The 26,872-nt window shown below is 50.4% G+C and overlaps 9 protein-coding genes across 9 annotated transcripts; 4 read left to right on the top strand and 5 right to left on the bottom strand.

The window, feature by feature from the left end:
• Positions 1–154: 154 nt before the first annotated feature.
• On the bottom strand, positions 155–2,011 carry NECHADRAFT_93757 (uncharacterized protein; the record flags this gene model as incomplete). Its single annotated transcript, XM_003050850.1, has 1 exon — positions 155–2,011. One exon carries the CDS (start codon positions 2,009–2,011, stop codon positions 155–157), a length of 1,857 nt encoding a protein of 618 aa, XP_003050896.1.
• Positions 2,012–2,583: 572 nt separating this feature from the next.
• On the top strand, positions 2,584–4,854 carry NECHADRAFT_93756 (uncharacterized protein; the record flags this gene model as incomplete). Its single annotated transcript, XM_003051242.1, has 2 exons — positions 2,584–4,491; positions 4,558–4,854. 2 exons carry the CDS (start codon positions 2,584–2,586, stop codon positions 4,852–4,854), a joined length of 2,205 nt encoding a protein of 734 aa, XP_003051288.1.
• Positions 4,855–4,918: 64 nt separating this feature from the next.
• NECHADRAFT_93755 (uncharacterized protein) lies at positions 4,919–6,094 on the bottom strand (the record flags this gene model as incomplete). The annotated part of the gene is made up of 1 exon (XM_003050849.1): positions 4,919–6,094. One exon carries the CDS (start codon positions 6,092–6,094, stop codon positions 4,919–4,921), a length of 1,176 nt encoding a protein of 391 aa, XP_003050895.1.
• Positions 6,095–6,905: 811 nt separating this feature from the next.
• On the bottom strand, positions 6,906–8,869 carry NECHADRAFT_40822 (uncharacterized protein; the record flags this gene model as incomplete). The annotated part of the gene is made up of 2 exons (XM_003050848.1): positions 6,906–7,105; positions 7,159–8,869. The coding sequence occupies 2 exons, from the start codon at positions 8,867–8,869 to the stop codon at positions 6,906–6,908; spliced, it is 1,911 nt and encodes a 636-aa protein (XP_003050894.1).
• A 3,138-nt stretch (positions 8,870–12,007) lies between these two features.
• NECHADRAFT_80607 (uncharacterized protein) lies at positions 12,008–12,857 on the bottom strand (the record flags this gene model as incomplete). The annotated part of the gene is made up of 2 exons (XM_003050847.1): positions 12,008–12,453; positions 12,563–12,857. The coding sequence occupies 2 exons, from the start codon at positions 12,855–12,857 to the stop codon at positions 12,008–12,010; spliced, it is 741 nt and encodes a 246-aa protein (XP_003050893.1).
• A 567-nt stretch (positions 12,858–13,424) lies between these two features.
• Positions 13,425–15,163, top strand: NECHADRAFT_80606 (uncharacterized protein; the record flags this gene model as incomplete). Its single annotated transcript, XM_003051241.1, has 6 exons — positions 13,425–13,600; positions 13,694–13,703; positions 13,766–13,910; positions 13,961–13,995; positions 14,084–15,035; positions 15,084–15,163. 6 exons carry the CDS (start codon positions 13,425–13,427, stop codon positions 15,161–15,163), a joined length of 1,398 nt encoding a protein of 465 aa, XP_003051287.1.
• A 706-nt stretch (positions 15,164–15,869) lies between these two features.
• On the top strand, positions 15,870–16,961 carry NECHADRAFT_93753 (uncharacterized protein; the record flags this gene model as incomplete). The annotated part of the gene is made up of 2 exons (XM_003051240.1): positions 15,870–15,933; positions 16,000–16,961. The coding sequence occupies 2 exons, from the start codon at positions 15,870–15,872 to the stop codon at positions 16,959–16,961; spliced, it is 1,026 nt and encodes a 341-aa protein (XP_003051286.1).
• Positions 16,962–20,203: 3,242 nt separating this feature from the next.
• On the top strand, positions 20,204–21,114 carry NECHADRAFT_93752 (uncharacterized protein; the record flags this gene model as incomplete). The annotated part of the gene is made up of 2 exons (XM_003051239.1): positions 20,204–20,913; positions 20,946–21,114. The coding sequence occupies 2 exons, from the start codon at positions 20,204–20,206 to the stop codon at positions 21,112–21,114; spliced, it is 879 nt and encodes a 292-aa protein (XP_003051285.1).
• A 2,341-nt stretch (positions 21,115–23,455) lies between these two features.
• Positions 23,456–25,679, bottom strand: NECHADRAFT_93751 (uncharacterized protein; the record flags this gene model as incomplete). The annotated part of the gene is made up of 11 exons (XM_003050846.1): positions 23,456–23,527; positions 23,583–23,710; positions 23,763–23,827; positions 23,882–23,960; positions 24,010–24,178; positions 24,237–24,764; positions 24,837–24,959; positions 25,010–25,104; positions 25,158–25,293; positions 25,341–25,472; positions 25,521–25,679. The coding sequence occupies 11 exons, from the start codon at positions 25,677–25,679 to the stop codon at positions 23,456–23,458; spliced, it is 1,686 nt and encodes a 561-aa protein (XP_003050892.1).
• Between the last annotated feature and the right edge of the window lie 1,193 nt (positions 25,680–26,872).

Genomic DNA, 26,872 nt, shown 5'->3' with positions numbered 1-26,872 from the left:
AACTTACACCCCTCACGTCAAGTACATTTTCATAAGTAATGACTGAACATTGGCGTGGCTAGCCGACTGGGCTATGATCTATTATTTAATCTATCTTACAATGTTTGCCATCTATCCATTTAGTGATATTACAAAAACCCCTCAAAATCCGTGTTCAATCATCTCCGTCTTTGACAAGGCTCCAGCACTTCCTCATGCCTGTACCCATTGACTCATCATCAACCTCATCACTTGACGCCCATCTGAGGCGACTCTTCTTAAGTGACTCAGAATCCGAGAGCCAATCATCGTCTTGAAGGGAGAACAGGTGAACATGCATTGTGAGCTTCAAGTGTGAGAAGAGCCACGGCACGCTGCCCAGCTCACCTCCATGCTTGACCTTTGATGTTTTGTGGTCATGCTCACCTCCTATTTTGGAGAGGTACACGAGGGCCTTCGACTTTCGTTTAGCAGATGTGCTTCCTTCGGCTGGGTCTTGAAGAATATAGCTGGGAAATTCCCAGAGTCCAGCAAGGAGCCCCTTCTCGGGGCGCTTTTGGACCAAATACTGCCCGTCGCCGCGGCGGATCACACAGACGAGCGTTTCCTCTTCCCTCACGGCCTTTTTGATCACCTTGAGCGGGAATTTCCGGGCGTGGTCCACAATAGTTTCCATGTTGCGAGCACTGAGAGTCGAGTTGGCCTTGTTCGAGGAAGACTTCTCGATAGCTGGTCCCTTGAAGGCAAACGACGCTAATGTCAGTTGCTTGCTTTGAGATCCATTCGCCTTGGTCTTTTTGGCGCTTTTGGCATCTGGAGCAGCGTCTCCCTCAGCATCTTCAAAAGGCTCGCAGAGATGACAGGCGTCCTCGATGTCATTGAGCTTGGTCTCTCGATTGTCCTGAGAGACCAACGTTCTTCCTTCTGCATAGGCTCGACAGGTTGACGTGATGGGGCATTCGCCGCAATTGGGCTTTGGTACACAAACGGTGCTTCCAAGTTCCATGAGGGCCTGACCCCATCTTCCAGGTCTATCGCTTGTCTCGGCTTCCTCGCCATCCGGGGTACCTGTCTCGTCTCTTGCAACGGCTTTCACGAGAGCATCGGCAGCAGCCCATAATGTGTCAATAACGACCTTGGTTGTCTTTACGTTGCCCAATAACCCTAGCTGTCTGCTCAGGACGCGCAGGACATTGCCGTCAACCATAGGCGCAGCTTGTCCAAAGACAATGGCTGAGATGGCACCTGCGGTGTATCTCCCAACACCGGGAACCTTGGCCTCAAGATCTTGAGTGCAGGATGGCAAAAGCCCTTTCATCGCAGGATCCTTCACCACCAACTTTGAGGCCTCGTGGATCCTAGTTGCCCTGCTGTAATAACCCAATCCACGCCAGGCACTGAGGACGTCATCAGCACTGGCAGCGGCTAGGTCGTGAATGGATGGCCATTTGGCCATCCACTTGTTCCAATAGTCGATGACCACGGCGACTCGCGTCTGCTGCAGCATAATCTCGCTGATCCAGACCTCGTACGCCCGCCTCTCTAGAAGATTGCGCAGGTCATCTGGTAGGTGATCCTTTGGATTGATCCATGCTTTTCGCCAAGGCATTGAGCGTTTGGTACTGACACCGTCGAACCAGTCCAGGAGAGCCTTTCGTGAGGAGTAGTCGTCCAGCATAAGTGGTCGGTGATATGTGAGATTGTGTCGTCGAGCTGGGGGTGCACATGGTAATTGACTCGTCTTTCCATCCCTGCCAAATATTTGTTCATGAAACTTGGTGTTGTTTGCTTTGGTGCTCCTTGAAGATTGTGTCTTTCGCCGTTTTGGTGCAGGGGCTTCCGGCTCAATTTCTGGAGTCGCGTCTGCCTCGGACGCGTCGTGATCCTCATCCTGAGGACTAGGACGTCGTTTTGTCGCGCGTCTATTTGTTTCAATAGGCTTCTCATCATCTGAGCCTAATTGCGATGAAATCTTTTTTGAAGCATTGAGTGCGCTTGAGCGCGTTGCCCGTGTCCTGGTCACGGTGCTCATATTGCTGGGATGTGGTTGAGTGAAGAACGCAGGCGGGACAGCGGATGAGAGGTCAGAAAACGGTGTATGCAGGTTCCATATGGGATGAAAAGGCCTTTATTAGCCGCGATGTCGCATTCTGAAAAGAAATGGTTGAATGTTTGCTTGAAGGAGGAAATGTTTTGGTGTTGAATGGTAAGAACCGCTAGGCCTCAGTGGCTAGCGTGCCAAAATAGCACTGAAACAAAATGACGTTCTTGACTGGCGTTTGTGAGCCATGAAATCGTCCACCAACAAACAACCTCGAAGATAATTTCTATCAATAACTTTTCTACACCATATAATTTTAATTGACGTATAGTTTCGACTTCTGTTTATTATGAATATAGCATGGGCCAGTTCATCGATGCCGAGGCCAAGCCCTACGGCGTGCCTGGCTACTGTTTATCGCAATGGGTGCTTGCTGCGATCGTTGGGTTCATGTTAGGCTGCAGGGCCCCTCTCACTCACTTCTCTCCAGCTGCACCCCAGCTTGATCTGACATATTGTTGAACCCAAGGCCGAAACCCTGGAGCACCTCGATTGCTGTTACAATGCCATCACTGAATCTTTGTCCCTCGTGTTCCGGCATCTTTGAGGGACATTACGTGCCCTCAAATGTGCTACAAGACCGCAACCTACTTGCTCTCGAGGATGCCGTCTTTGTTCCCTCCGGATTCACAACAGGTACAACGGAATGGAGAGTACGGCTAGATTCTGGCTCAGGGCCAGGTGATCCTCCGAAGCCATATGTTCATCATACAATACAAGCTCTGGAGGAGTCTGCAAATGCTTGCGTGCTCTGCGCCATGATCTGGCTGCGGCTGCAGCAAGACATTCACCCCATAACGTTGGGTGAGCTACAGCAGGGTGACGTTGTCGGTATCCCGGCTATAGAGGCTGGGGAAACGTCTTATTGCGGCAGCTTCGTTTTTGGAATGTGTTTTTCGAAAGTTGAAGGCGAAAAGTTTGTTGGGCGCCTGTTCCATTCGTTTCGCGCCTTCAAGGCAATCAGTAAGTTTCGAGGCTCTTCCTATTTGCGACTAATAATGACGAGTAAAGAAATAAACGGAGACAACAGAGATACCTGGAAACCCAAATTTGACCGACAAGCAACACTGGCACGTATCAGGACCTGGCTCGAGTCCTCAACCGAAAGCCTGAACTTGGCACCTCGGCTACCTACGAGATTGCTTCATTGTCAAGCATCTGCAACTTCAAAAGATCCGATAGTCAAGCTTGTTGATACTCACGATCTCGGCTCATCGACGAAATATGCTGCCCTCAGTCATCGTTGGGGCGAGATACAGCCGCTTATGCTGAAGCACGAGTTGGCTGATGCCTTTTACTACGATATTCCCTTTACGACCATCCCGACTACTTTCCAAGACGCGATCAAGTTAGCCAACACCCTGGATATTCAATACATCTGGATCGACTCCCTCTGCATCATTCAAGATTCAAAGGAAGACTGGGATGTTGAAGCCGCACACATGGCATCCGTCTATTCTCAGGCGTATGTCACTATCTCTGCTACAGCTGCCAAAGATTCATCTGCCGGTTTGAAGCAAGACTCGATGCTAAAACACCCTTGCGAAGTCACACCGACGTGGACTGGCTTCGAGGACTCTGAAATGCCAACAACAACAATGAGGCTCATCGACAGATCTGCTTTCTGCGACCAGGTCTTATCTCAACCCCTTTTCCGCCGAGGATGGGTCTTTCAGGAATGGATTCTCTCGCCAAAGACTCTCCACGTCGCTAGTGACCAGCTCTGGTGGACGTCTGCTTCTGACATGACTTCCGGGGGATTCGCCTCGCATGAGACGTGCGAAGGGTTTGCTTTCGACGTTAAACAACAATTTACCCGCACTATGCCCCTTGGGACTCTCTATTTGATGGGAGGCAAGAGCGCCGAGAGCCTGCGGCCGGTCTGGCATCAACTTCTTCAGGACTACCTATCGCGATTTTTCACTTTTGAGTCGGACCGTCTGATTGCGTTTGCTGGCATTGCGTCTCTGTATCAGACTCTGGCACGAGTACCCTCAGGCTCGTACCTTGCGGGCATCTGGCGTCAATCACTGCTTAGAGATCTTCTCTGGACTGTGAGAGATGGGAGAAAGGTATCCCCACCGCAGAAATACCGAGTTCCATCGTGGTCGTGGGCTTCAGAGGAACCAACCCATACATTATCTGGAACATTCGGCATTGGCAACATCAACTTGAACGCGGATCTCGAAGAGGACGAAGAGCCTTGGGTTCCTGCTGCCGAAGTCGTAGAAGCGTCGGTCCAGACAACCGGACCAGAGCTTGGTTCCGTTTCTGGAGGCCACCTCGTCCTCCAAGGCCCACTGATCAAAGCTCGACTCGTGCTCAAGGTTGAAGACCTCACTGGTCAATTTACACCTGAGCAGGCTGCAGAATTTCTCCCAGGGGGGAATTTCCGATATGTTCGAAACGTGGTGACACCGACTACGGAGCAGAGTTCGGATATCGATGACTTGGAAGTCTCTACATCGCCTTCCAAGGCTGACCTGGATGACGTTTTCCCGTTCGTTCCATCCAATGGGGAGATGCATATTTACCTTGGTGTTCTTCACTGCAGAGTGGACCTGGAGGGTTCTGCTGAGAGCTATGCTTTGGCGCTTGTGAGAGGATGCGAGAAGGGGGAGTATCGGAGGATTGGGTACGTCAATGTTCAGAAGACCATTATGGGCTCTTGGATAGATAATCGGGACTGGGGAGTGTTTGCTCCTCTCACGGATAAAGGCGAATATCTCAGCAAGGGTGTCCAACCTGGGATGTATAATTATCGTATTGTCTAAATCTGTTGGCAAGGGAAATATCTATCTCTCATTATTAGAAAGGAAAAGGGGGAGGGTTTGGCCTCTATCGATCTTCATCACGACCTGGCCATAGAATCTTTCTGCGAATAACGGCAGATACCTGCGCATACAAGACCATGAACCAAAGACCCACGAGAAAAATCGTCATGACAGTCGAAACCCATCTGATCCCCGGACTCTCCAGCTGCTCCCCGATCCGCGCCGTGGCAAGGGTGAAGCCAACGTTGGGAAACACAAACGCCCACCACGTCATGCTATATCTCAGCCTCCACTGCAGGGCCGAGGAGAGGACGGCTAGCAGGCTGAATGAAAAGAACCAAAACGCTATGCACCAGATCCAGATGGAAACCCAGAGGGCAAGGATTTGCAGGACTTGAGGTGCCATGGGATATGTCTTGAAATATCCGTATCCTTCTGGGATCGATTGGGCCATGCCGATGAGGGCTACAGAAGTGAAACCTGCAGGTCCAACGGCGATGAACATTCCAGGTCGCATTGCTGGTGCTGGCAAACCGTCCTGCATCAACCGGCCGAGGTACAAGGGGTAGACGAGTGTGGCCACGGTCCAGCCGAGGCCTTGGTATGTGACTCCAGCCACCAAGATTGGTATCCGATGCTCAGGACTTTGTGAAGGCATAATTGCAGAAGCCAAGGTGCCCGTAAGCATGGCAGGAAAGATGGGCAATATCCAACCCGGCGTCATGGAGTGGATAGGCAGGTGAGCGCCTTTGAACAAGACAAAGAACTGGACGATTGCCGAAAGAGTCGAGAGAGCCGTGTACAGCCAGAAACATACTCTCAAAGCAGTTGCTAGCCAAGAGCCGGTTTCAGGAAGACCGTAGGCTGCCGTGTTTGTCAAGATGGTGGCGACGCTGAGAAGCGAGCAAGGAAAGAAGAGGCTCTCTGTCGGATGTAGAAGACTATTCCTCAAAGCCCTATCCGTCGTCGAGAAGCGAACAATAAGACCAGTAACAATACCAACAAAGATAATAATGGTAAAGATGAAAAAGATCTTGCCAATGACCCGTAGTCCATCAAACTGATTCGGCGTACTGTGCAACACCAGCGCGATACCCCCCGTGCTCATGACAAACGTGAACCACGCCCAGGTCATGTGCTTAACGCGCTCGAGCATGACGACGCTCGAGAGGGAATCGGAAGACCTGAGGCGCTGGTCGGCAGCCCGAGTGTGACCCTCCTCCCAGTTGTCCTTCTTCATGTTCTCGGCATGGTGCGCGACCGACGGCCACTGGGTGAGGGTCCCACCGAGGGTTCCGCCAGGGGACGAGTTGGTGAGGGCTATCATTGTGACTAAAGCTCTCAAGGGGTAGAATCAAGGTAGGATAGGCCTTATCAATGGGTAGAGCCTCATATCTGGAGGTGGTGATGTCGAAGGTGGAAATTGTTCGACTTCGGCAAACTCGGTCGGTGGAAATTCGTCAGTTATTGGTCAGCTTGCCCCAGACGGTGGAATGTTGATGAAATGGCACTCGGTAATTGCAGGGTTTAAAAGAACGAAAAGTATAAAAATTTAGCGAGGGAAATGGTTCAACTTGGCGGAATTGCTCCCAATTACTTTTGTATGTAAATCTGGAGTCTTGATCTTTGACGGTAGCGCTGCTTTAAGTGGCCTTGTTTATCGTCTCGGGTGGTCCGACGATGACCTCACCACAATCTTTGAAGTGTTGTCTGTCAGCTTGTAAGCTTGTATTGGTTACTTAGGTATTCTAGGCTGCTGGTATTTAATAAATCTAGTCCTTTTTAATCCCAACTTGACTGTTTGGCAAAGTACTGGGTCGATTCGGAGGAGTTACTTATTCGCATCTCTTTTTTTTTTTTTTTTTGACATGATCGCAACTTTGGAATAAGAGAAGCATATTCAAGGCAAAACACAGTTTGTATTATGGGCCGTTTCGTTCTAAAATTGGAGTATTTAGGGCACTGGCTTAGAGGACGTTGAGGGAGTTCCGACTATCTAATCCTTCATATAAATCAAGGTTGCAGGTTCACACAGCGTCATCCGTCATCTCTCAACCAGCAATAGGGAAAGCACTCAAAAAGTCAGGAAGGCTGTACCACCTCAACTCGTCAAACTCTGTCTCGGAAATGTACTCTCGTGTGTTCAGGGTCAGGGCCCAGTCAATGGTTCCTCGACTCTCAACATAGGCACGGGCACCTGACAGCGAGCCATCACGGTTGCTGGAAACGCGGCCACCAGTTCCCCAAACAGCTGGAATATATTAGCAAAACTGTTGCAAGCATCAGCAAAAGAAGGACACTTACCATGTGAGCCGATAAACTTGGCAAGGGAGCTGGCACTTGCAGCCATGGCAAACGTTCCAGCACATTCCTCCTTGACAGCGCCATCCCCTCCATGAGGTCCAGGGACCAGCTTGGCCGATTGGGGGTGAACAGGATCTTGACCAGTGTTCTTGCTCTCCTGGACAATGCGATCCTCTGTGTGCTTGCTCGCTGCCGTTTCGTAGAGCCTCACGTTGAGACCATCGAGAATGTTCTTTTCCAAAAAGTCAAGGTAGGGCACGCCAGTAATGTTGGTAACAACGTAGCTCAAAAGCATAGGGCAGTAGTTGGAATATGCCGAATAGTCTCCCGGAGTGAAATCAAGGGGCTTAGCAACCACATATTCGATCACATCGCGGAGGGTGGCAGCCTTGGCTCCCTTTGTTGGAAGAGACTGCGCGATCTCGCGGAACATGAAGCTGGGATCTCCTGACATGGATCGATCATATCCTGCAGAATGATCGAGGAGATGCTGGACGTTGATGTCGTTTGCGCGAGAGTCGGCTGGCTTGTAGCCAAGAAGATCGTAAACTGGTGTCGAGAAGTTGAGCATATCGTGCGAGACAAGCCAGTCAATAGATGCATGCAAAAACATCTTGCTAACGCTGGCCAGAAGAAAGATGTCATCAGGCTCAACAATGGCCCGGTCATCCTCTGCCCAGGTATAGCTTCGCTCGGCAATAGTCTTCCCCTCGAGTGCAACAGCAAACTGAGCCTGGCGAACTCCATTCTTCTCCATGAAGCGGCGCATGATGCTGTCCACTTCCTCCTCCGCGGCCTTGTTGTCTTCGAAGCCGGTTATCTCTCCTCGAACGTTCCACTGCCGAGGCTTGGGGGAGGTGCGCTCTGCAAAAACGACGGTGAAGCGTTCGCTGGAACCAGACCCGCCACCTTGAATATCAATAGGGTAAAGACCCTTGGCTCTCTCAGTCTCAATCTTCTCCTTGAGCTCGGCCTTGGTCAGATCGACAGCATGTGACCATTTACCAACACTGGTGTCAGCAAAGCTTGGTGTAATGATGTGGTCTTCGGAGAGGAACAGCCTGGAAGGCCTCCAAAAGCGCTTCGTCGTCTCGGCTTCGAATGTAGAGGCAAAGTTGACGGTGAAGCTAGGAGTGCTGTACTGAATTGTCGTCTGCTCGTTCCCGACATTCTCGTGGCCCAAGATACAATATCGACGTTCTTCCGGGGTTCCAAACATTCGGAAGCCCTTTACTACCACGTCGACATTGCCTGTCGTGTTGGAGAAAGCCCAAGGGTTTTCTAGCTCGCATGACTGAAACCAATTGGCAACATTGATGTTTTCCATCACACCAGCAAACACGGCGTTCTCAGCAGGGCCCGTGGCAGAGACTTGAGTCGACACATAACCTCTAGACTTCCATGTTTGAAGCCAGGAGTTGTATGTCGCTTCGTCGGCATCATGGATAATTTCAAAAGAAGGTCCTTCCTCTTGCACCCAGATCGCCGCGTAGTTGGCACTATCCGGCGAGCCGTAGGAGCTTAGCGACACGATGCGATAGCCATCTGCTTTCAAGGCCTTGCTTTTCTCGGCATGAGTAGCACCGTCCACACTGTAGTAAGTTTCGACATGGGACGTGACGTTGGAGCGTCGTTGATTGGGGAGGGCAGAGCTGCAAGAGCATAACGAAAGGACTGACGTCAAAAGACGCCGCAACGAAAGTGAATGCATTGTGAAAGAGTGTAATAGCGAGTGACGGCAATACTTGGATGCGATGACGAAGAGGTGAACTCGACTTATAAATGAAGCCGTGCTCCATGGTCCGGGGATTCTAGAATAATATTAGAAGTTTCAAGATCCCTGCTGCCAAATGGGATACGAACAATGCCGAGAGTCTAAGCTCGCTCGGACTAACCGCGATGATACAATTCACCGATCCGATGCCCCATCACCGTCGTATTTGCTCCTAAAATTGGGTCGCCTACTCCGGAGTCTCCAGTTGTGACATGATCATGCCGGTAGATGAGGCTCCCCTGAAAGGGCCGAGCAGGCATATGTAAGCGGACATTCCGCGTACGTCTCTGGATGGCCTTTGAATTGTCTCATAAACGGAAAAACTATTTTCGTTTAAAACTTCCTGGTCATGTCGCCCCTTGCGTGTCAAAACTGCCCAGGAGGCCAGAAAAAAGGTCATGTTGCTCATCCGTGCAGTCTGGTAATAATAAGGCGGCCTCGGCTGGCCACTCATCCATACCTTGACTGAAAGAGAATGAAAAATCCAGCTTGTTTGTAGTAGGATACTCTGCAAACCCTGGCTGTGACTGGCACTGCTCAAGCTCTAGCGCATGCCATTCTTGAGAACCTAGGGTCTGTAGGGGCGGAACCTGCGGCATGTCCGAGTCAAAACCAAGACTCGAGGTTCCAAGAGTTTGAGATTCGCCTCCCTGGAAAAGCTTAGCGGAGGTGCAGATAGCCGCTGAGGATGTTGACGAGTATGGCTCCTCTGGCTGTCGCATTCACCTTTGGAATTTGAGACCGAAGCTGAGGGGATGATGCCGTCTCTAGTGATGCTGACAACGCCGAATGATGGAATCATGAGCCGAAGGGAGCGATTGGACGCATACCGGTTTCTTGTGCTGCTGAAACCACCATAGAGCCCTGCCGTTTTCGCAGCATCCGCTTCAATACGAGCCAGGCTTGCTATAATCTCGGTTGTCTTTTCCAGCACCGTGTCGCCACTTTCTTGACCTAGCTCTATCATAAGTTCGGCTGTTTCCTGAACCATGGCGCGATCGCTAAGACGCTGATGAACAAAGTCATCTTCGACACTGTTGCCATCATGCCATCGACGCAGATGAGCAAGAAGTAATGTGAGACATGCCGTGAAAGCCGAAAAGTCAATACTTGTACAGCAAAACGCAATCGAGTCCATGCAGCGGAACCGGATATAGCGGTTGAGGAGCTCGCGACTGACATGTACACACGTCGACTTGTTAGAGTTCTGTGTGTTTTCCTCTCAGTCAAGAAGCATATGAGGCAGCCGGAGATAGATGAGCAGAATATAATGAGTGATGTGAAACATGATGCGTAGAACATCTTCAAGGGCTTCACCATCCCTAGGTGATTTGATAGGGGGTTGCCACCAGTCAGCAGGCATACCGCGCGCAGCCTTCTCCAGAGTCAAGTCGATGCTTCGTAAATCAACAGCAGCTAGGTTGTCAGGCTTGTTGCCCCTAGTTGCAGTGATGCGACTCATGATGATACAGTGAATGCGTTCAAGATAACCCATGGGACAATCCTCCAGGGTCAAATCTTCAGGGCTTCCGAGACAATCATCGGGTGTTCCAGGGGGAAGGCCAAGCATGAGAGCTAGATACCGATCTTGGCTAACAATTCGGTGCCACATGAAAGAGGGAGAGGCCAGCATCGTCTCCACAGTCTAGTCCTGTTAGTTGGGCTAAGCTTATGGCTCTCCTAAACACCAACCAGGCGCGGCGTAAATTCCCGGAATTGATGTGGAAGACGCCTTCTAGTACCAGGCATTCGAGCCCTTCCAGGGACTCAAGCATCTCGTCATTACTTGTAACCAACCGATAAGCTTTCCTAGAAAGCGTTGCATAGCTGTGGCGAGTGGACATCTGAGATCTAGTTGAGAAGGGTCGAGTGATGAAGGATGTAGGTTCTGGATCCCATGAGCCAGATAAAGGAGAGTTCAAGCAATTAGAACGGGATGACTTTTAGGATTTGGAAAAGCGGAAAGGCACGAAGAAGGTAGCATTTCTCCTCGAAGGATATCTTCGTATGGCCGGCAGAGAAATTGTAAGAAGGGAGCCGTGTTTCCCGCATCAATTATCAAGTCTGCGTCGTGTTTGGATGGCAAAGCGGTGTAAAGTTCTCGAGATATTCTTTCGTAGTTGCTGGATTCGGTCTCGGCCCTGTCACGCATAGTTCGTCCGAGGCTATAACCGCCAAAGCTGGCCTGACTACTCCGTGACTGACTGTAGGTGTACCCAGTCCCCTTTCTCAAGGCTCCGGGGGCGGTTGTAAAGATATCTCTGACATCTCCATCTATAGACTGGAGAGAAGGCCTTGCAGTGTCTGCATTGCGGTGGTCCTCGCCTGGACTCGAGAAGCTGGCCCCGTTGTCGACCAACCTCTGGAGGAGAGCTTCTACTCGCTCAAGTCTGTCTTCGAGACGGCTGTTCTTGTTCTGGTCTAGTCGATCTGCATTTGCAGCGGGGGATTCCTGGAATTTGCCAGAGTCTTCCTCGTATTCTTGGGTCACACATGGTGTCTCCCGTTGTTGACAGCCAACGCATACATCGCTCGTTGGAGAAGTGAAGTGACACCTAGTCTTTCTCCGCTTGCCTGTAGTAGGGAATGTCAGCGGGCAAGCCATGGTGAGATATATGCACATCATCCTACATTCCAAGCAACTAGTGGTTCCTTTTCGAATCTTCCTTCGCTTCGACAATGGCTGCTGGTCCTTGATGGGTGGAGGTCTCCTTGCTGGACGCGAAGACTGGCCTGTCATGTTGCTGTAAAGAACGTAGATACAATGGAATGGGGATAAATTGCGTTGAAATATGAAACGGCGTGAATTGAAGAGGGGTCGTCCACGACGTGTAGATGGAGAATGCAACATCGTTTGGGGAGACGCGACGGCGTGACGTTGGGTTCTTGAGGTCAACGCGGAGTCACGTGGAGGTCAAAGGATGTGACAAGCACTAACAGCAGGCCAGGTTTGGTGAATCAATTTATTTTGGACAATTTTTAAAATCGATAGAGTATGTTAGGTCCGCATGAGAGCCGTTTCTTCACTATGTATGGCAACTACGTGACCCCGAACGGCCTCAATCTACCGATTGCTCAAGGAGCTCCCTCTCCAACAGGCAGGTTGACACCGTTAACATCCATGGATGCCTCACTTAAAAGCCATACAATGACCCTAGCAACATCTTCAGGCTCCAGCATCTTTGTGTTGACTCCCAACTTTTGAAGTTGCTGCTCCGTCTCCTCCTTGGACATGTGGCCAAAGAACTCCTTTGTCATGGCCGTGTAAGTGTTGCCTTGAAGGTTAGCTTTTGCCTTAAGCTGGATGATTATTTCTTGATGATTTACCTGGCGAGACGAGACAGTGTTGACGCGGATGCCAAAAGAGTAAACGTCTTTAGCTACGCATGACGTGAAGTGGGCGCAGGCAGCCTTGGAGGCACCGTACGCAAACGCACTTGGCCCACGGAGCAGTGAAGCAAGGCTCGAGACATTCACTATTGTCAGATGGCTCTCTCTGGAGCATTGACCATGGCTGCGACCTGCGCCCGAGTGCAGTACATGGGTTGACGCCAAGAACCCCAGCCCAATCCTCGTTCGTCTCTGCAATAATGGCCGGCTGTTTCTCAGTAAAAGCAGGCTGCGACAGACCCGCGACGTTTGCAGCGCCATGCAGAACTCCAGACTCTGCAATGATGCTGGCTACCCAGTCGTCCACCTGCTTTGGGTCCGACATGTCGACTTTGTGAGTGTAGACCTTGGTGAGAGGGTTGATGCGCTCAACATCTTCCTTGATCTGACCAAAGCTTCCGTCATTCCAATCCGCGATCCAGATGGCGCCAGCTCCGTGCTGGGCGAGAAGGCGAACGGTCGCGGCTCCCATGCCGGAAGCGCCGCCTGTGACGCTGAAGACACGTGAGCCCAAGCTGAAAAGGGAGGTAGACATTGTGCAACGAGGTGGTACAGAAGCGAGATATAGGACGGGTATTCTAGGAAGGCGAGTTTCTCTAGGGGTTGGAGCAACTCAAGATTGTTTGTGTTGTGATAGATGAGGATGATGGGGTATTTTGGATTGTACAGTTGCCAGTCTAGGTATTTGTACCTTCTTGCTTTTACCCATTGGCACAACGGCTGACACTCTAAGAGTAAGTCATGTTGTTTCCACCTACTAGTAACTGAATTGATGGTTTTGGAATTGCCGAACAGGCTCCTCCGCCCTCCTCCGTCCTTCCTCCGGTTCTCCGCCGGCGCTCCGCCGACTTGACATCGATTGGGTAGAATGTGAGTAAACGACAGCTGTTCCCTTGACTTTCAAGGGAAATTTTTCATTGCTTTAGAGTTGGGCGTGGCTTGGGATAAGCAAGCCTCCAGTTGGTGAAAGGGGGACCTAGCCCACGGAGCAAAATAACCAGGCTTTCAACAGATGCCTATTTCCTACGCGACTATAAAGCCCTTCACAAATCTTTTCTACTCTAGAAACCATCAGACAAAACTCAAGGACTATTCCTCCACCATGGCTTCCTTTCAAGTCCCCGTCTTCCATACCTCCCGCTTCCCTCTCCCCGTCCGCGCCTTTATCGGCGGCGAGTTTGTCGACAGCACCAGCGATGAGAAGCACACCCTCATTTCCTCGGTCAATGACCAAGTCCTTACGAACGGTTCGAAAGACTTGAGTTGGACGGCATATGGGTAAGCTAACATCTATCAGAACTTCAGTGGTCAAACACTCGAGACGTTGATCTCGCTGTTGAATCCTCTCGGAAAGACCTTGCCCTTTGGCAGCATGACTAATGTAAGTTGCTACTCTACATCATGAAAATATTGGCGAACTTTTCTCATGAACCTGAAATACAGGACGCTCGTCGTGATGCCCTCGTCAAGTACGGCAATCTCATCCGTCAGAATCGAGAACAGCTCCGCTGGCTAGAGGCAGTGCTCACCGGAAAGGATGCCGGGTTTTGTGGCTTTGAGATCAGCGCCGCCGCCGACCTATTCATCTGTAAGATGCCTCCAAGTCACAGAGTGGTTCGATGTTGACAAATTCCCCAGACTATGGCAACATGATTGACAAGTTCGAGAGCGAGGTCATGGCTGCGGATGAGGATTCCATTTGAGTGTGTTATTGTATCCTGCTCCCTCATCAAGTTTCATGACATCTCTGATTCGCTGTAGTACACTCTCCGTCAACCATGGGGAATCTGCGCAGGTATTTGCCCTTTCAACGGAGTCATTGTCACACTCGCAATGAAGGCAGCACCTGCACTCGCTTGTGGAAACCCCATCATTATCAAGACTAGCGAAACGAACCCTTTCTCAACCCTTTTCATGACATCCCTTGCCATTGAAGCTGGCATTCCTCCTGGCGCCTTGAACTGCCTGGTTGGCGGTGCAGAAGCTGGCAACGCCCTCTCCTCGCACATGGATATCCGCAAGATCAGCTTCACGGGAAGCATCGGTGTGGGTAAGCTGATCCAAATTGCTGCGGCAAAGTCAAATCTGAAGAGCGTCACCTTGGAGCTTGGGGGCAAATCTCCCCTTATTGTGTTTCCAGACGCCAATCTGGAGGCGGCACTGCCAGCCGCGACCTTGTTTCTCCTGATGAATGACCAGGGATGCGCTCTTTCAACTAGACTGTATGTCCATGAGTCTATCGCTGAAGAGTTCATTGAAAAGGTGAAGATTATGGTTGAAGGTCATGCGAAAACTCTAGGTGGTGATCCTATGGCGGCGAGCACGTACTCCTCACCCCTGTACCATCACCGCCAGAAAGACGTCGTTCTTTCATACATCGAGTCCGGAAAAGCAGAAGCAAAACTCATCACCGGTGGAAATGCCGTTGGGGAGCAGGGATGCTACGTCGAGCCAACAATCTTTATCGACCCGTCACCCAATGCTCGAGTTCTCAAAGAAGAAATATTTGGACCCGTCCTCGTCGTTGTTAGGTTTGCCACCGACAACGAAGTTTTGAAACTGGCAAACGACACCGAGTACGGAATCACGGCTTCGATCTGGACGGCTGACATGAAACGAGCATTGCGGTTTGCTCATAAGCTTGAGGCTGGCAGTGTCAGTGTGAACGGGGCTGGTGGTTATCACCCAAGTGTTCCTATGGGCGGATGGAAGCGTAAGTCTTGGGTTTCTCTTGAGAGTTTTGATGCTGATTTTTCTCTAGAGAGCGGCCAAGGTCTTGAGAATGGTAAAGAAGTTATGCTTGACTGGACCCAGTTGAAGTCTGTTGCGCTGAGGGGATAGTCCATCCCGTACTTGTCTGGGTTCAACGCTGGGGAACAGTCGCCATAGTTTCTGAAAGAAGTTGTCACCTACCGTCAATCAAGATCGATCTGCAAGTCCGGATATTCTTACGGGTCATTCTTGATACGCGCAGCGTGACTCATGTGCCGTCTTTTGGCCCCCAAATGTTGAAAAGTGGCTGCAGACTTGGGGGGGTTGGATTGGGGGCCGGCGCTTGCGACCCGTACCGCGACGCTATCACAAGCGAGGCATGGGTTTTTCTGACGGCACTGATTAGAATGCATGGAGCGTAGTGCAATGTTCAAGCCAGAGAAAAGAAACATGAGTTTCGTAGATATAAAGGTTGTATAGAACATGACTTGTCTTTGCGAAAAGGAAATACCCTCACGGCATATGGAGATAACTAGTAACTCCTTGCAGCAGGCTTTGCCTTGTAAGGCGTGATGGACGCGTAGCCTGCATATCTGGTCACGGAGACAGGGGTCAATAACTCGCAGGATTCAAGCCCCATGTAGCAAAAGAAGAAAGGATTGACGGGGTTAGGACAATTGCCGGCACATAAAAGGCAACCCGGCCGATTGCTCAGCCAAGATAAGTTGCAAGCACCGCTCACTCCAAACCCGTCGGGTTTCGAACCCGGCATATATATCGCGTCGCCCATTGCAGCCGTACCTGAGGGTTTCTACCGCAAAGACAGAAGACCAAAATGCCTCGCCCTACACTACATACTGGCCGTTTAGGCCTCTTGTTTGTAGTTCTCATCATCCTCTGTTTTCACATCCCCTCCGCAACTGCGCTCACCCGGTCATTTGCACAATATGAGCACTTTTTCCCAGCCTGGGACTCCATCATTAAAGAGCAACTCAAAAACGACTGCGTACCAGAGATAACCAACTATCGAAACCGATCCGAGACGAAACCCCAGACGGGATACCAGGTCATCGACTGCATCCTCAGGACAACGCCCGAGTTTCGCAAGGCTGAGCTCGCCGCCTCCACAGTCATCCTCGGTCTTGCTCCAGCGGTGCTGCAGCTTCTGAGCGCGTCTTATGTCGACACTGCTGTCTTGGCCTTTCGCCGTCCTGGGCTTGCGCTGCTGCTTGCCATGTCCAGCTCCGGAGTTCGTCCTCTGTCGGCAACGGAATATGAAGACTTTATCGCCAAGATGGGGACAGACCCTTTCCGAACAAATTTTGGAAACCCTCACTCATTCTGGGCACCTCGGGCTGTATCTGCAGTTGAGTACTTTATAGTCTGTGCGTCTGTAGCAAACAATGCCTACCTGGCCTACCAACTCAGCGTCTGGGCCGTCTGCACCTTTGCCCCAGCAAACGACTTTCTGCCTGCTATATGGACTGCTGCTTCGGTTGTTATCCACCTCATCGGGTATCTCGTCGCGAGATTGCGCATCAAAGTGGAGGGAAAAGACGATATCAGCCTCCGCAGCAGCGAATGGAGGTGGCTCTGGAACGAACTCACACCCACACCTTGGCAGAGCAGATTGGAAGTCAAGAGTGACACAAAGGAAACTGGATGGTTCTTGGTATTAATCTCAGTGTTATATGTGGGCACGGCCCTGCAGGCATTCTACGGAACCATTATTCTGTCGAGTTTGGTTTTCCTCAGTGTTAGAGACTCGGCTATTGTGGTACTCCGGTTACTGGCGAGTGCTCTCTTTGCTAGAGGAATCTTGATTTATGAATTGGCGGGCTTTAGGACGGACAGAGAGGGACACGGTCCATCTGAGAAGTCGGAGTATACCATGGTAGAGATGCGAGCTCTAGCGCGTTCCGTGTAAAGGGACACAATCCACGAGTGCTTACTGGGCTTGATGGGTAGATCGATTATTAGATAGACAAGTTCGATAAGTAGGAATAACATTTCTGTTTCTGTTTCCAGTACTCATGCCTTTTCAAGGGGGAAAACGGCGAGTCTCCACTAACCAAGACACTTTCACGATGTGGCCCGTGCAACCATCTCACGCATCTGTTATCTTGGATCTCTTGAATTGGTTCTTTGATAATTGAGGAAGTTAATATCGGGAATGATGCCAGTTTCTACCGAGATTTTGAATAGGAGGCGTCCTATATCTTCCAAGTCAAGACGGCCTTCTTCTCAACCACTAGCAGCATTACTTTGCGAAGTTGTAACCCATATTTGCTCCCCACTGTAAATATTTACATCAAGAAATCACGATGGGAATGAAACCAGTGTCATGCAAGTCAGTGGGATTATTTACTTGTTGATTGCTGGATAGCTAGGGAAATGGAGGAACTCGGTGTTGCGTTCTGTCGCTGGGACTTGCTCAAAAGCCATTTTTTGTCGAGTCGAGAACAGGAGCCCCTGTGGCCTAATGGCTAAGGCGTCTGACTTCTACTGAAATAATCAGAAGATTGCGAGTTCGATCCTCGCCAGGGGTTAACTTTTTGTCTAGTTTTTTGCTGCGCTTATCTTTTTTTCCACTTTGTCGTACCTAGACGTCACAGTAGCAGCTAGGTTCGCAGCGATATGCATTACTTAAACCTTGTCCCATATAACCTCTCTCTCTGCATCACCTCAAGAGTCATACTGACTCAACCAACCCTATCCAAGTTTGCTCAAATATAAACTCGACCTCTGGTCTCATTTGAAAACCAGAAACACAAACTATACTACTGTCCTCTTCACACGGTAATCTGACCTGATAGACTCTAATCTTAGTAGTAATGAGTTCCTCTGCCACCCGACCTTTCTGGAACTCCCTGCCTCCCGAGATTCGTCTATTGATCCTGGGATGGATCTCCCTCAACTTTGAACGTAAAGAAACGATCAGGGCGTCTTCTCTTGCCACTGTATCCCGGGAGTGGCAGTCCTTCTTCGAGAGGGAGACCTTTCAGCGCATAGCTCTTGCTTCTCCAGACCTGCCCGCGTTTTCCAAAGCAGTTCGAGGGAAGAATGCCATCAGGCTAAGCTATATAAGGAATCTTTACCTGCGCATCAGGCTTGCTGAATACACCAAGCGCATCTACGATAAGCCCGAGAGCGCAACAAACATCAAAGAGTAACTCACGTTCCATCTCCTAGACTTACAAGCGGTGTTGCTGACACTTGGGCAAATAGGAACTTTACGTCCGCCATGACAGTTCTGCTCAACTCGCTGTCGTCATGGGAAGGGACTCATGGAGGTCTTACGCTAGAGATCAACGCGCATTCACCCAGCGACCAGATCTTCCACCCCTCCGAGGAAGAAGTCCACGACGACTACCCAATACGATTTAAAGAGGACCTCAAGGGCTTGCAACCTTTTTTGGAATATCTCCGGGGCAAAGGGGCAGCGCGTGTAACATTCATGACCGTACCACGCAGTGTCGGGCTTGGTGCGGCCCGGCGACTCCGAGGGACACCGCTTGAGCTTCTCCCCCAAAGACAGAAAAGGGGTACAGGTTCGACAAATAATCTCCCACGCACCCCGATAGTAAAGGCACTCGTTCTACGCTGATCATTCTTCAGGGGGATTGCCCCCGAGTCGATTGCCACACTCTTTCGCGAAAGCTTCACAGTCCTGGAGTCGTTTCATTTGCACAGATGGAGAGGGCAGACGGTGAAAAACGAGCTTGAATTTCTTGATGGTATGTCATATCTAGAAGACTTTCTAATTGAGAAAAGAAGACAGCGTGAAGCTAACATCTAGAGCCAGATCTACAAACTTGCTTGATGACCACACTCCCCCCTAGCGTCAGGCGCTTCTCCCTCGACCAGAGCTCGAGGTGGGACTCGTGCAAGTACACGTCCGCCGCCAAGCAATCTGAGGGTTTAGCGCGGCTTATGGCAACATCATGCCATTGCTTTACCGAGTTCTCACCTCCTTTGGTGTTCGATTGTTTCAAGTTCCTGTGGCAACTTGCCCACTGCAAGAAGAACAAAGAGTCGAAGCTGCAGCACCTCACCCTCAGGACACAGCATCTTAGTCCCCGCGGAAGACAAAATTTTGTGACAGATTTTCTAGCCATTGCTGCTCGGGCAGCAATGAAGCTGCCTCGGATCCGGATCCTGGAGATATGGAATTCCGGTCCTGGGTTTGGATTTTTGTTCTGTTATACTCAAGACAGCCACCGAGCCACAATCACCTGGCGTAGCACTGAAAGCGAGTTTGTTTTAATACCCAAGATAATCAGAGCATGGACTGGAGTTGCCTCGAGACGACCACTTTCTATCGAGAGCATCCCATTCACTGAAGCGGATGGAAATGGGACGAGTTTCAACGTCATCTCCATCAATCGCCATTTAGCTCTTCGGAGGTTGGCTTTCGACCCAATCACTGAGGCACAGATTGCAGTCGGTATGGTTCTATGAAGACGCACTTACCTACATCGCCCGGTATCAGTCTGGTGAAAGCCACAGCGTGGCTCTGGCATGCGGTGTAATGAAGCGGTATCTAAGTCAGAATATCTGTTGAACTGAAATCCAAATAGCTTACTTAGAATTAGTATGTTTAACTCGCCCAAATTTGTCTGCCTCTCCGCAGCGGGCGGGAGTAACTCTCGAGGTAGCACCCAAGAGGCCAAAGACGAAGCATTCTCAGCAACATTTTACACCAGCACAAACTTATTAGCTGATCCTTCTCTAAATACAGTTGGAAATTATAATATATTTCTTATCATTTTATTAAACGTATAAGGAATCATATACTAAGTCTTAGATGAGTCAATTAATGCTATCTGTCGTTCTGGTGTGTCTGGGTTATTGCTTGACTGGCGTGCCTGTAGTCTTCGGATAATGAAAGTTCTCAGACCAGATTCAGCCCAGACTTAGAATCTAATATTTACAACACCCCCGGCTCCATCTTGGCATCTAACAGGTGCCCAACCGCAACGCGGCGCTTAAGCCTGTGCTCCTATAGGCAGCCTTACTCGGCTGCATGAGGCTGTGCAGCCGAGAGCCTGAAATGACCCTCCTCCCCCGAAGATTGCTTATTTTCAACCTCTCCATAGCAAACCGACTCGAATTTGTTACCAGAATCTTCAGATTGCTTGTAGTGCCAGCTATACTCACCCGGCAAACATGCGCCTCCTCAACACACAAACCATCGCGGTCGAGACATTTGGCGATGACCAAATCCCTGCATACGCCATCCTGTCTCACACCTGGGAGGTAGAGGAGGTGACTTTCCAGGACATGGAGCTCGGAAAGGCAACAAGCAAAAAGGGCTGGGCAAAGGTCAAAGACAGCTGTTCTATGGCCCGCAAGAACGGATTCGACTACGTCTGGCTAGACACCTGCTGCATCGACAAGACCAGCAGTGCTGAGTTGTCCGAGGCCATCAACTCGATGTATCGTTGGTACCAGGAAGCCGCTGTGTGCTACGCCTTTCTTGCAGATGTTTCTGATCTATCTGGGCTCTCTAGCAGCAAGTGGTTCACCAGAGGATGGACCCTGCAAGAGCTGATTGCCCCGTCGTCAATCATTTTCTTCAGTCAGATTTGGGACGAGCTAGGCACTAAGGAAACCCTTGATCGAGTCATATCAGAACGCACCAAAATACCCAAAGATATTCTCTCTGGAGTTCAAGACTTGGAGATGACCAGCGTTGCGCAGAGAATGTCGTGGGCATCAGATCGAAGAACCACAAGGAGAGAAGACCTTGCCTACTGCCTGATGGGAATCTTCAACATCAACATGCCACTGCTATATGGAGAGGGAGAAAAGGCCTTTATCAGACTCCAAGAGGAAATCATGAGGGTATCAGATGACCACAGCCTGTTCGCATGGAAGTACCCCGACACCCGTGGTGGGCTTCTCGCAGCCAACCCAGCCGCCTTCAAAGACTCTGGGAACATCATTCCCCGGAACCTCTTTATGCCGTACAACAGTCCCTTCACTTTGACCAACAAGGGTGTTCACCTGGACCTTCCCTTCATCGGGTTGGGAGACCGAGGCACAGGACTGGCCGTCTTATCCTGCACCGAGGTTGAACATCCCGACAAACTGGTCGCTATTTATCTGCGTGATACGTTTCTGACCATGGAGCATTTTGAGCGGTGCAAGTGCGAGAAGTTTGAGCTTGTCAGCCTGAGCAAATTTAGGCCTGCAGAATATCCCACCAGAAATTTGTGCATCACATTGCGGGGTCCGAATCAAAGGCTCAAAGGGGCTTCAGATGGCAAGGCTCAAACTAATCCATCGCCCTTATTTGACGAGAAGTCAAATGATGAACCAGACGAACAGATACAACTCTTCTTTGCCATTATCCAAGGCCTTGAGTCTGAGGTGAAGCGGCTTCTCACTCTCCCCAACATCCAGGCAGACTTTGAAAGTGACGAGGGACGTACCCCGTTATCCCTCGCCGCCGAGGCTGGGCACGAGGGCATCGTTAGACTGTTGCTGGACCAACGAAATGTCGATATCAACGCGGGAGGCAAGCAAGGCTTATCGCCAATCACGTACGCCACGAATAGAGGCCACGAGGGGATTGTATGGCAGCTTCTGGCTCGGACCGATATCTCCTCGAGTCCCGGCGAGTTGTTGTCGAGAGCCGCAAGTTGTGGTCACGAGACCTTACTCAGTCAGCTCTTGGCTAGGAGGGATATACGAGAGTATCTTACGACTGGAAACTATGCGTCACTCTTCTCCGATGCCGCTGAGCATGGGCATGAATCCGTGGTTCGACTCCTACTAGGCTTGGGAAAGGTTCATCCGGACCAGGAGAATGATCAAGGCAACACAGCTCTTTGGTTGGCAGCCGTGAACGGACATGAGGCTGTTGTCAAGATGCTGCTCGAAACCGGCTGGGTTGATGCGGACTGCAAGGGTGATGACCGGGCGACTGCTCTCTGGCACGCTGCCAGGAAAGGATACGAAGGGATTGCCAGGTTACTACTCCAGCAAGGCATCGATATAGAAGCGCCAGGGGTAGACGGCCGCTCGCCTCTTTGCGTAGCTTCTTCCAAAGGGCACACTTCTATCGTTAAGGACCTTCTCTTTCATGGGGCGGAAACAAATCCAAGAAGTCGATACGATCGCACGGCGCTGATGGACGCGGTGATAAATGGCCATGAGGCTATAGTGAGGTTGCTTCTTGAGAGCGGCGCCGCCATCGCTACGAAGGTCCGCACAAAAAGCAAGCCTCACACCCATCATTCGGCGGTAGACTTTGCCTGCCAGGCCGACCGTGCGGGCATCCTAAAGCTGCTACTTGAGGGGAGCTCCCCCGGTGCATCAAGGGATGATGATATCCGTGCTCTCTTACACGATGCTGTCGAGAACAGGCATTCTGATATCGTTAGGACGCTCTTGGAGGCGACAGAGTTCAAGCAATCGGTCCTTCAACCGTTCCACCTCGTCGTGGCAGCCATCAACAAGGACCAAGCCATGGCAGAGGTTCTACTTGAAAACGGCGCAGAAGTAAACTCTGAATGGAATGGGAGCCTGCTCCTTGGCTTTGCTGTTAAACAGGGCTGCGACGAGATCGCCAAGGCCATGTTGACAGTGCCCTGTGAACAAGGGTGGAGGGCTGATGTCGAAAGTCGGGTCAAGACCCTTGGGTTAGGCTATAACGTCGGCCGACACGAGTCAGATATACCGACACATACGATACCACTCAGGAGGCAAGTCAACTGGTACATGATGACCCCACTGTGGTGTGCTACCGTCAACGGGCACGAGGAGATGGTTCAGCTGCTGCTGGAGCATGGCGCCAATCCCAACAATGTGGTACATACCTCGGGAAGCCCCAGTCACATGAGAGAAAGCAGTACAGCGCTCTTTGAAGCTATTAGGCTGGGCTACGAAGATATCGTACGCCTGCTACTCTCAAGCGGTGCCGATCCAAGCCTTAACACCGATGACGGCTTTTCGCCCCTTGTCCAGGCTGCATTCATTGCGACTGACAAGCGCGTGGCCGTAATCCAGAGGCTCCTCGAGGCGGTGTCAGGGGCTACCAGGACGAAACCCCCTTGATTTTCGCCGCCAGGTTGGGCAACGTGGATCTAGTCAAGCTCCTGTTGAGGCATGGGGCCAGCCGCGAGGCCAAGAACGTCAGGGGTGAAACTGCAATTGATTACGCTTCTAACCATGATTCTATGAATTTTCTTCGATAAAGTCTTCTAAGAGGCTTGACTTCACAGCACGCCATGTAATGAACTTTTTTGCAGTCTGTATCTGAGTTCTCTGAATATATTGCCCATTACCTCCTATTTTATACGGAGCCAAAAGAGTATTCACTTCACACCAAGTACCAAGCTAACCAGGCCTTTGCTTTCATGAGTCGTTGTACGGTCTACCAAGAGGAGCAATATTACCTGAAAGCAGTTTGACTTAGTGAGCAAAACGGAAATCCTTGCGCTTGCTTCCAGCATCCGTCGTAGTCTCGAGGTAGTGAATTTGCTCCTACACATGGGTTAGCACTCCATTGATAGATGAGGCGTGCTGGATTATTACTTACGTCCTTGCTCAGCGCATTCCATGCTTGGTCTCTCTGCTTGTTGCGCCAGATGTAGTAACCCTTGCCAAGTAGATAGATGACAATGTTGGCAGCGCAAATAGCTGTAAGTTGTTTGTTGCCACGACGGTCTAGACAGTCAGTTAAGTGACTAACGACAAGTTGATGCTTCTGGAAACTTACAATGGGGTCTATCATCAGCTCGGTAGATGTTTGCGTGAATGATTCCTCCAACTTGAACAAACATGCTTTGAAAGGCATTAGCATCAGAGACCTTGGAATGGTTGATCTGGTCTTCTTACTTGTATAAAGCAGCAGAAACAGTTCTTGTTCGGACAGTGTTGGAGTTTCGGCTACACCAACCGACCTGAATAGCGTGTGCTGTTTACGAGTTAGATAAGAACACCATTTTGAAATTCCTGAAACTCACTTGACGGATACGATAGCAACACAGTCAGAACTGCAAACTTGGCCCATGAGCCAACAGAGTCTGGCAAGGTCAAGAGGGCGATCAGGGTGGGAAGAACCCAGATTTGAGCGAAAACACCCATCAGCGATCTTTCGTTCCAGATCTCGGAAAAGTAGGTCAAGACTAGCATCTGCACGACCGCATTAGCATGGTGTTCCTAAGAAGGGTACTGACAGGGAGAATCTTACAGTAATGGCACCAAGAACCTGAGTCGGAATAGTAAGCAGATTCGAATCAAAGGTCGAAAAGCCAATGTTTCGAAGAGTCAAAGTCAGGTACGCATCCGGAGGTCCGGTAGGAATCAGGAACGTAAGACCAATGATGTACATCGGCCACAAGTCATAGTCGCACAGAGACTTCCAGAGTAGTTTAAAGTTCACGGCCTGTCGGTTATGCATGTCGCCCTTAGAGGGGTCGTCCCTGAGGATACGGTTGACCATGATGATCTCCTCACGCTCGTCGAACCATCCCTTCTTGTTCCACCAGGACTTTGTTTGGGTTGGGGAGGCAACCATGGTGAACCAGGACCAGATGCCGACTAGCAAGGTGAGGATACCTTCAAGGAGGAAGAGCCATCTCCAGCCTTCTTGGCCGTGAAGACCACGGAGGCGCAGCAGTCCAAAGGCTAGGATTGGAGCAACAATGTCGGTGACTCGCAGACTTGTCCAGAATAGAGCCAGACGGAAGGGCAACTCTGTGCCCTTGAAGAAGTACGACTAGAAGAAATTTGTTAGAATAGCGCTCATTGAATTCTTTCGTCGGGTGTAACATGCCAGATACAAGATCACATCAGGGATGAAACCTCCCTGGAGTAGTCCTAGTAGAACACGGCAAACCAAGAAACTGGTTCTACCACTCAGCCAGAACTGAGAAGCTGCAACAACACTCCAAAGACACATAATTGTTGGAATCTAGTAGGAAGTCAGTAATACTACCAAAGAGTTTGATGTCTCTATCATACCCATCGATCAGGTCCCAACTTCTTGCTGATAAGTTGAGAAGGCAGTTCAGCGCACAAGAACGAAAGTCTGAAAACAGTGTTGCCCAAGTTGAAATCTGATTTTGGTCAGTCAAACAAAGTCTCTCAAGGTGATTCAAGACAGTCTTACCGTTGGTGCTCAAGCCGAGATCATCCAGAAAGTTGTCAGTGTTGGCCTGGCTGAGATTTCCTCTATCCAGGTCCAAAGCAAAGAATGCAACACAGGCCCAAGCCGTAATCTTCCAATCAAGTTTGTTGATCAGAGGCTGTATAATGTTAGCCAGGGAGTAGACATGTCAAACTTGTTACTTACAAGCTCCTCTGCCCAAGTCCATCTCGCAGATGGGTCAAAGCGATGCAAGTTCTCGTACTTTTCGGTCGGTTGAAAGTACTTGGCGAGCGCGGGATCATCATAAACAGATGGCTGTGTGGCAATCTCTTCCAACTGAGGATGGAACTTCTTGCCTCGGAAGAGAGTCGTGATTGGAAGGACAGGAGGCTCAGTCTTTTGAAGCTCCTGCTGCTCGAGAATCCGTGCTCTCGCGGCCTGGATATCCTCTTCAGACTGAGAGTTGTCGGCTGCGTTATCGTAAGCCACAACAGTCTCGGGCTTGCCCGACGAGGAGTCGTCGCTCTTCTCCTTGATGGCCATTCTCTGCTGTTTTTCTTGAGGGGATGTTGAGAGATCTGGCGTTGTAGAAATCGATCGACAGGGCAGCGGACGAGAGATTAAATAACGGTTCCAAGTTCCAACAGGCCGGTAACGGGTCTCGGCCGACGAGCCTTGCTATTGTTCCGACGAGACGAGGATCAGATTACGACAGGATGGGCTTGATCTCGCCATAGTTCACCAGAGACGCCGGGATAGCCCAACTCAGCCCGAGACCGATTGCGAGGTTGACGGGAGACGAGTACCGGGACTGAGAAGGCCAAGGATAACGCAATCATTGGGACTTTAGGTCACATTCTGGGAACAAGACGGACAGCTCATATTATGCGATGCATGGCGATATGACGGGATGAAGTCTTGGACTGGACTTTGTCTCGAGCTGTATGGTTATGCTACCCATGTTTGGAAATCTTTCCGTAACTATGGTCTTGGCAAAGCTAGCTCGAGATAACCGCGTTGTTGCCACTGGGTTGCAAAGCAGGCTCAATCAGAGACGAAATTATTGGTTCAGCCACCATGAGACAGTTCCCAAGCAGCCACACTCCGAGGAAATGGTCACTCTTCTTTGCACAGGGGTAGTGTGAAGCCGGGGTGACTACCGAAGCTCCCCGAGTGGGGGCACACGCTCTAGAGAACGCCATGAATCAAGCTTAATCCTACTCCATGCGCCATGTTTAGTTCTGCTCTGGGTCAAAAGCATACCTGGAATGATGCTTTACAGGCAGCATGCAAAGAAGAGAGCCTTGTCTCACAGGAGACGCCCAAGTCGCGCCATATTGAGAATTGGACGCTCTGAGGAACACTCAACGCTGTGGTTGTAACCGAAATGTTTCTCGATTTGTCTTCTTGCTTTGATTCCATCCCAATGTAACAATGAGGTTGTATTGCGAATAGAACCCCGGGGATTGGCTTAGCCTCGTTGTCCAAGTGTGGGTTTGGATGGCGCAACACCATTTTAGTATGACCTCTTATTCCAACCCCCTGATACCCAAGACCAGCCACAATTCGTAACTTGACATTGCTGCAAGAAAAACTGTACACGAGGATATGTTCTTTATTGTCAATTTAAACGTATTGGGACGCTTAGCTGTGATGAGAATTCAAGTAGAGACTGACAGTGGTCACTCCAAAGTCGAGGTACTCAAGGCGATGGCGCAACGGATCGACATCTCGAC

The sequence above is a fragment of the Fusarium vanettenii genome, assembly GCF_000151355.1.
Source record: "Fusarium vanettenii 77-13-4 chromosome 5 genomic scaffold NECHAsca_5_chr5_3_0, whole genome shotgun sequence".
Lineage (NCBI taxonomy): Eukaryota > Fungi > Ascomycota > Sordariomycetes > Hypocreales > Nectriaceae > Fusarium > Fusarium vanettenii.
The sequence above is the reverse complement of the archived record's forward strand: the minus strand, read 5'-3'. Positions and strand labels throughout refer to the sequence as shown.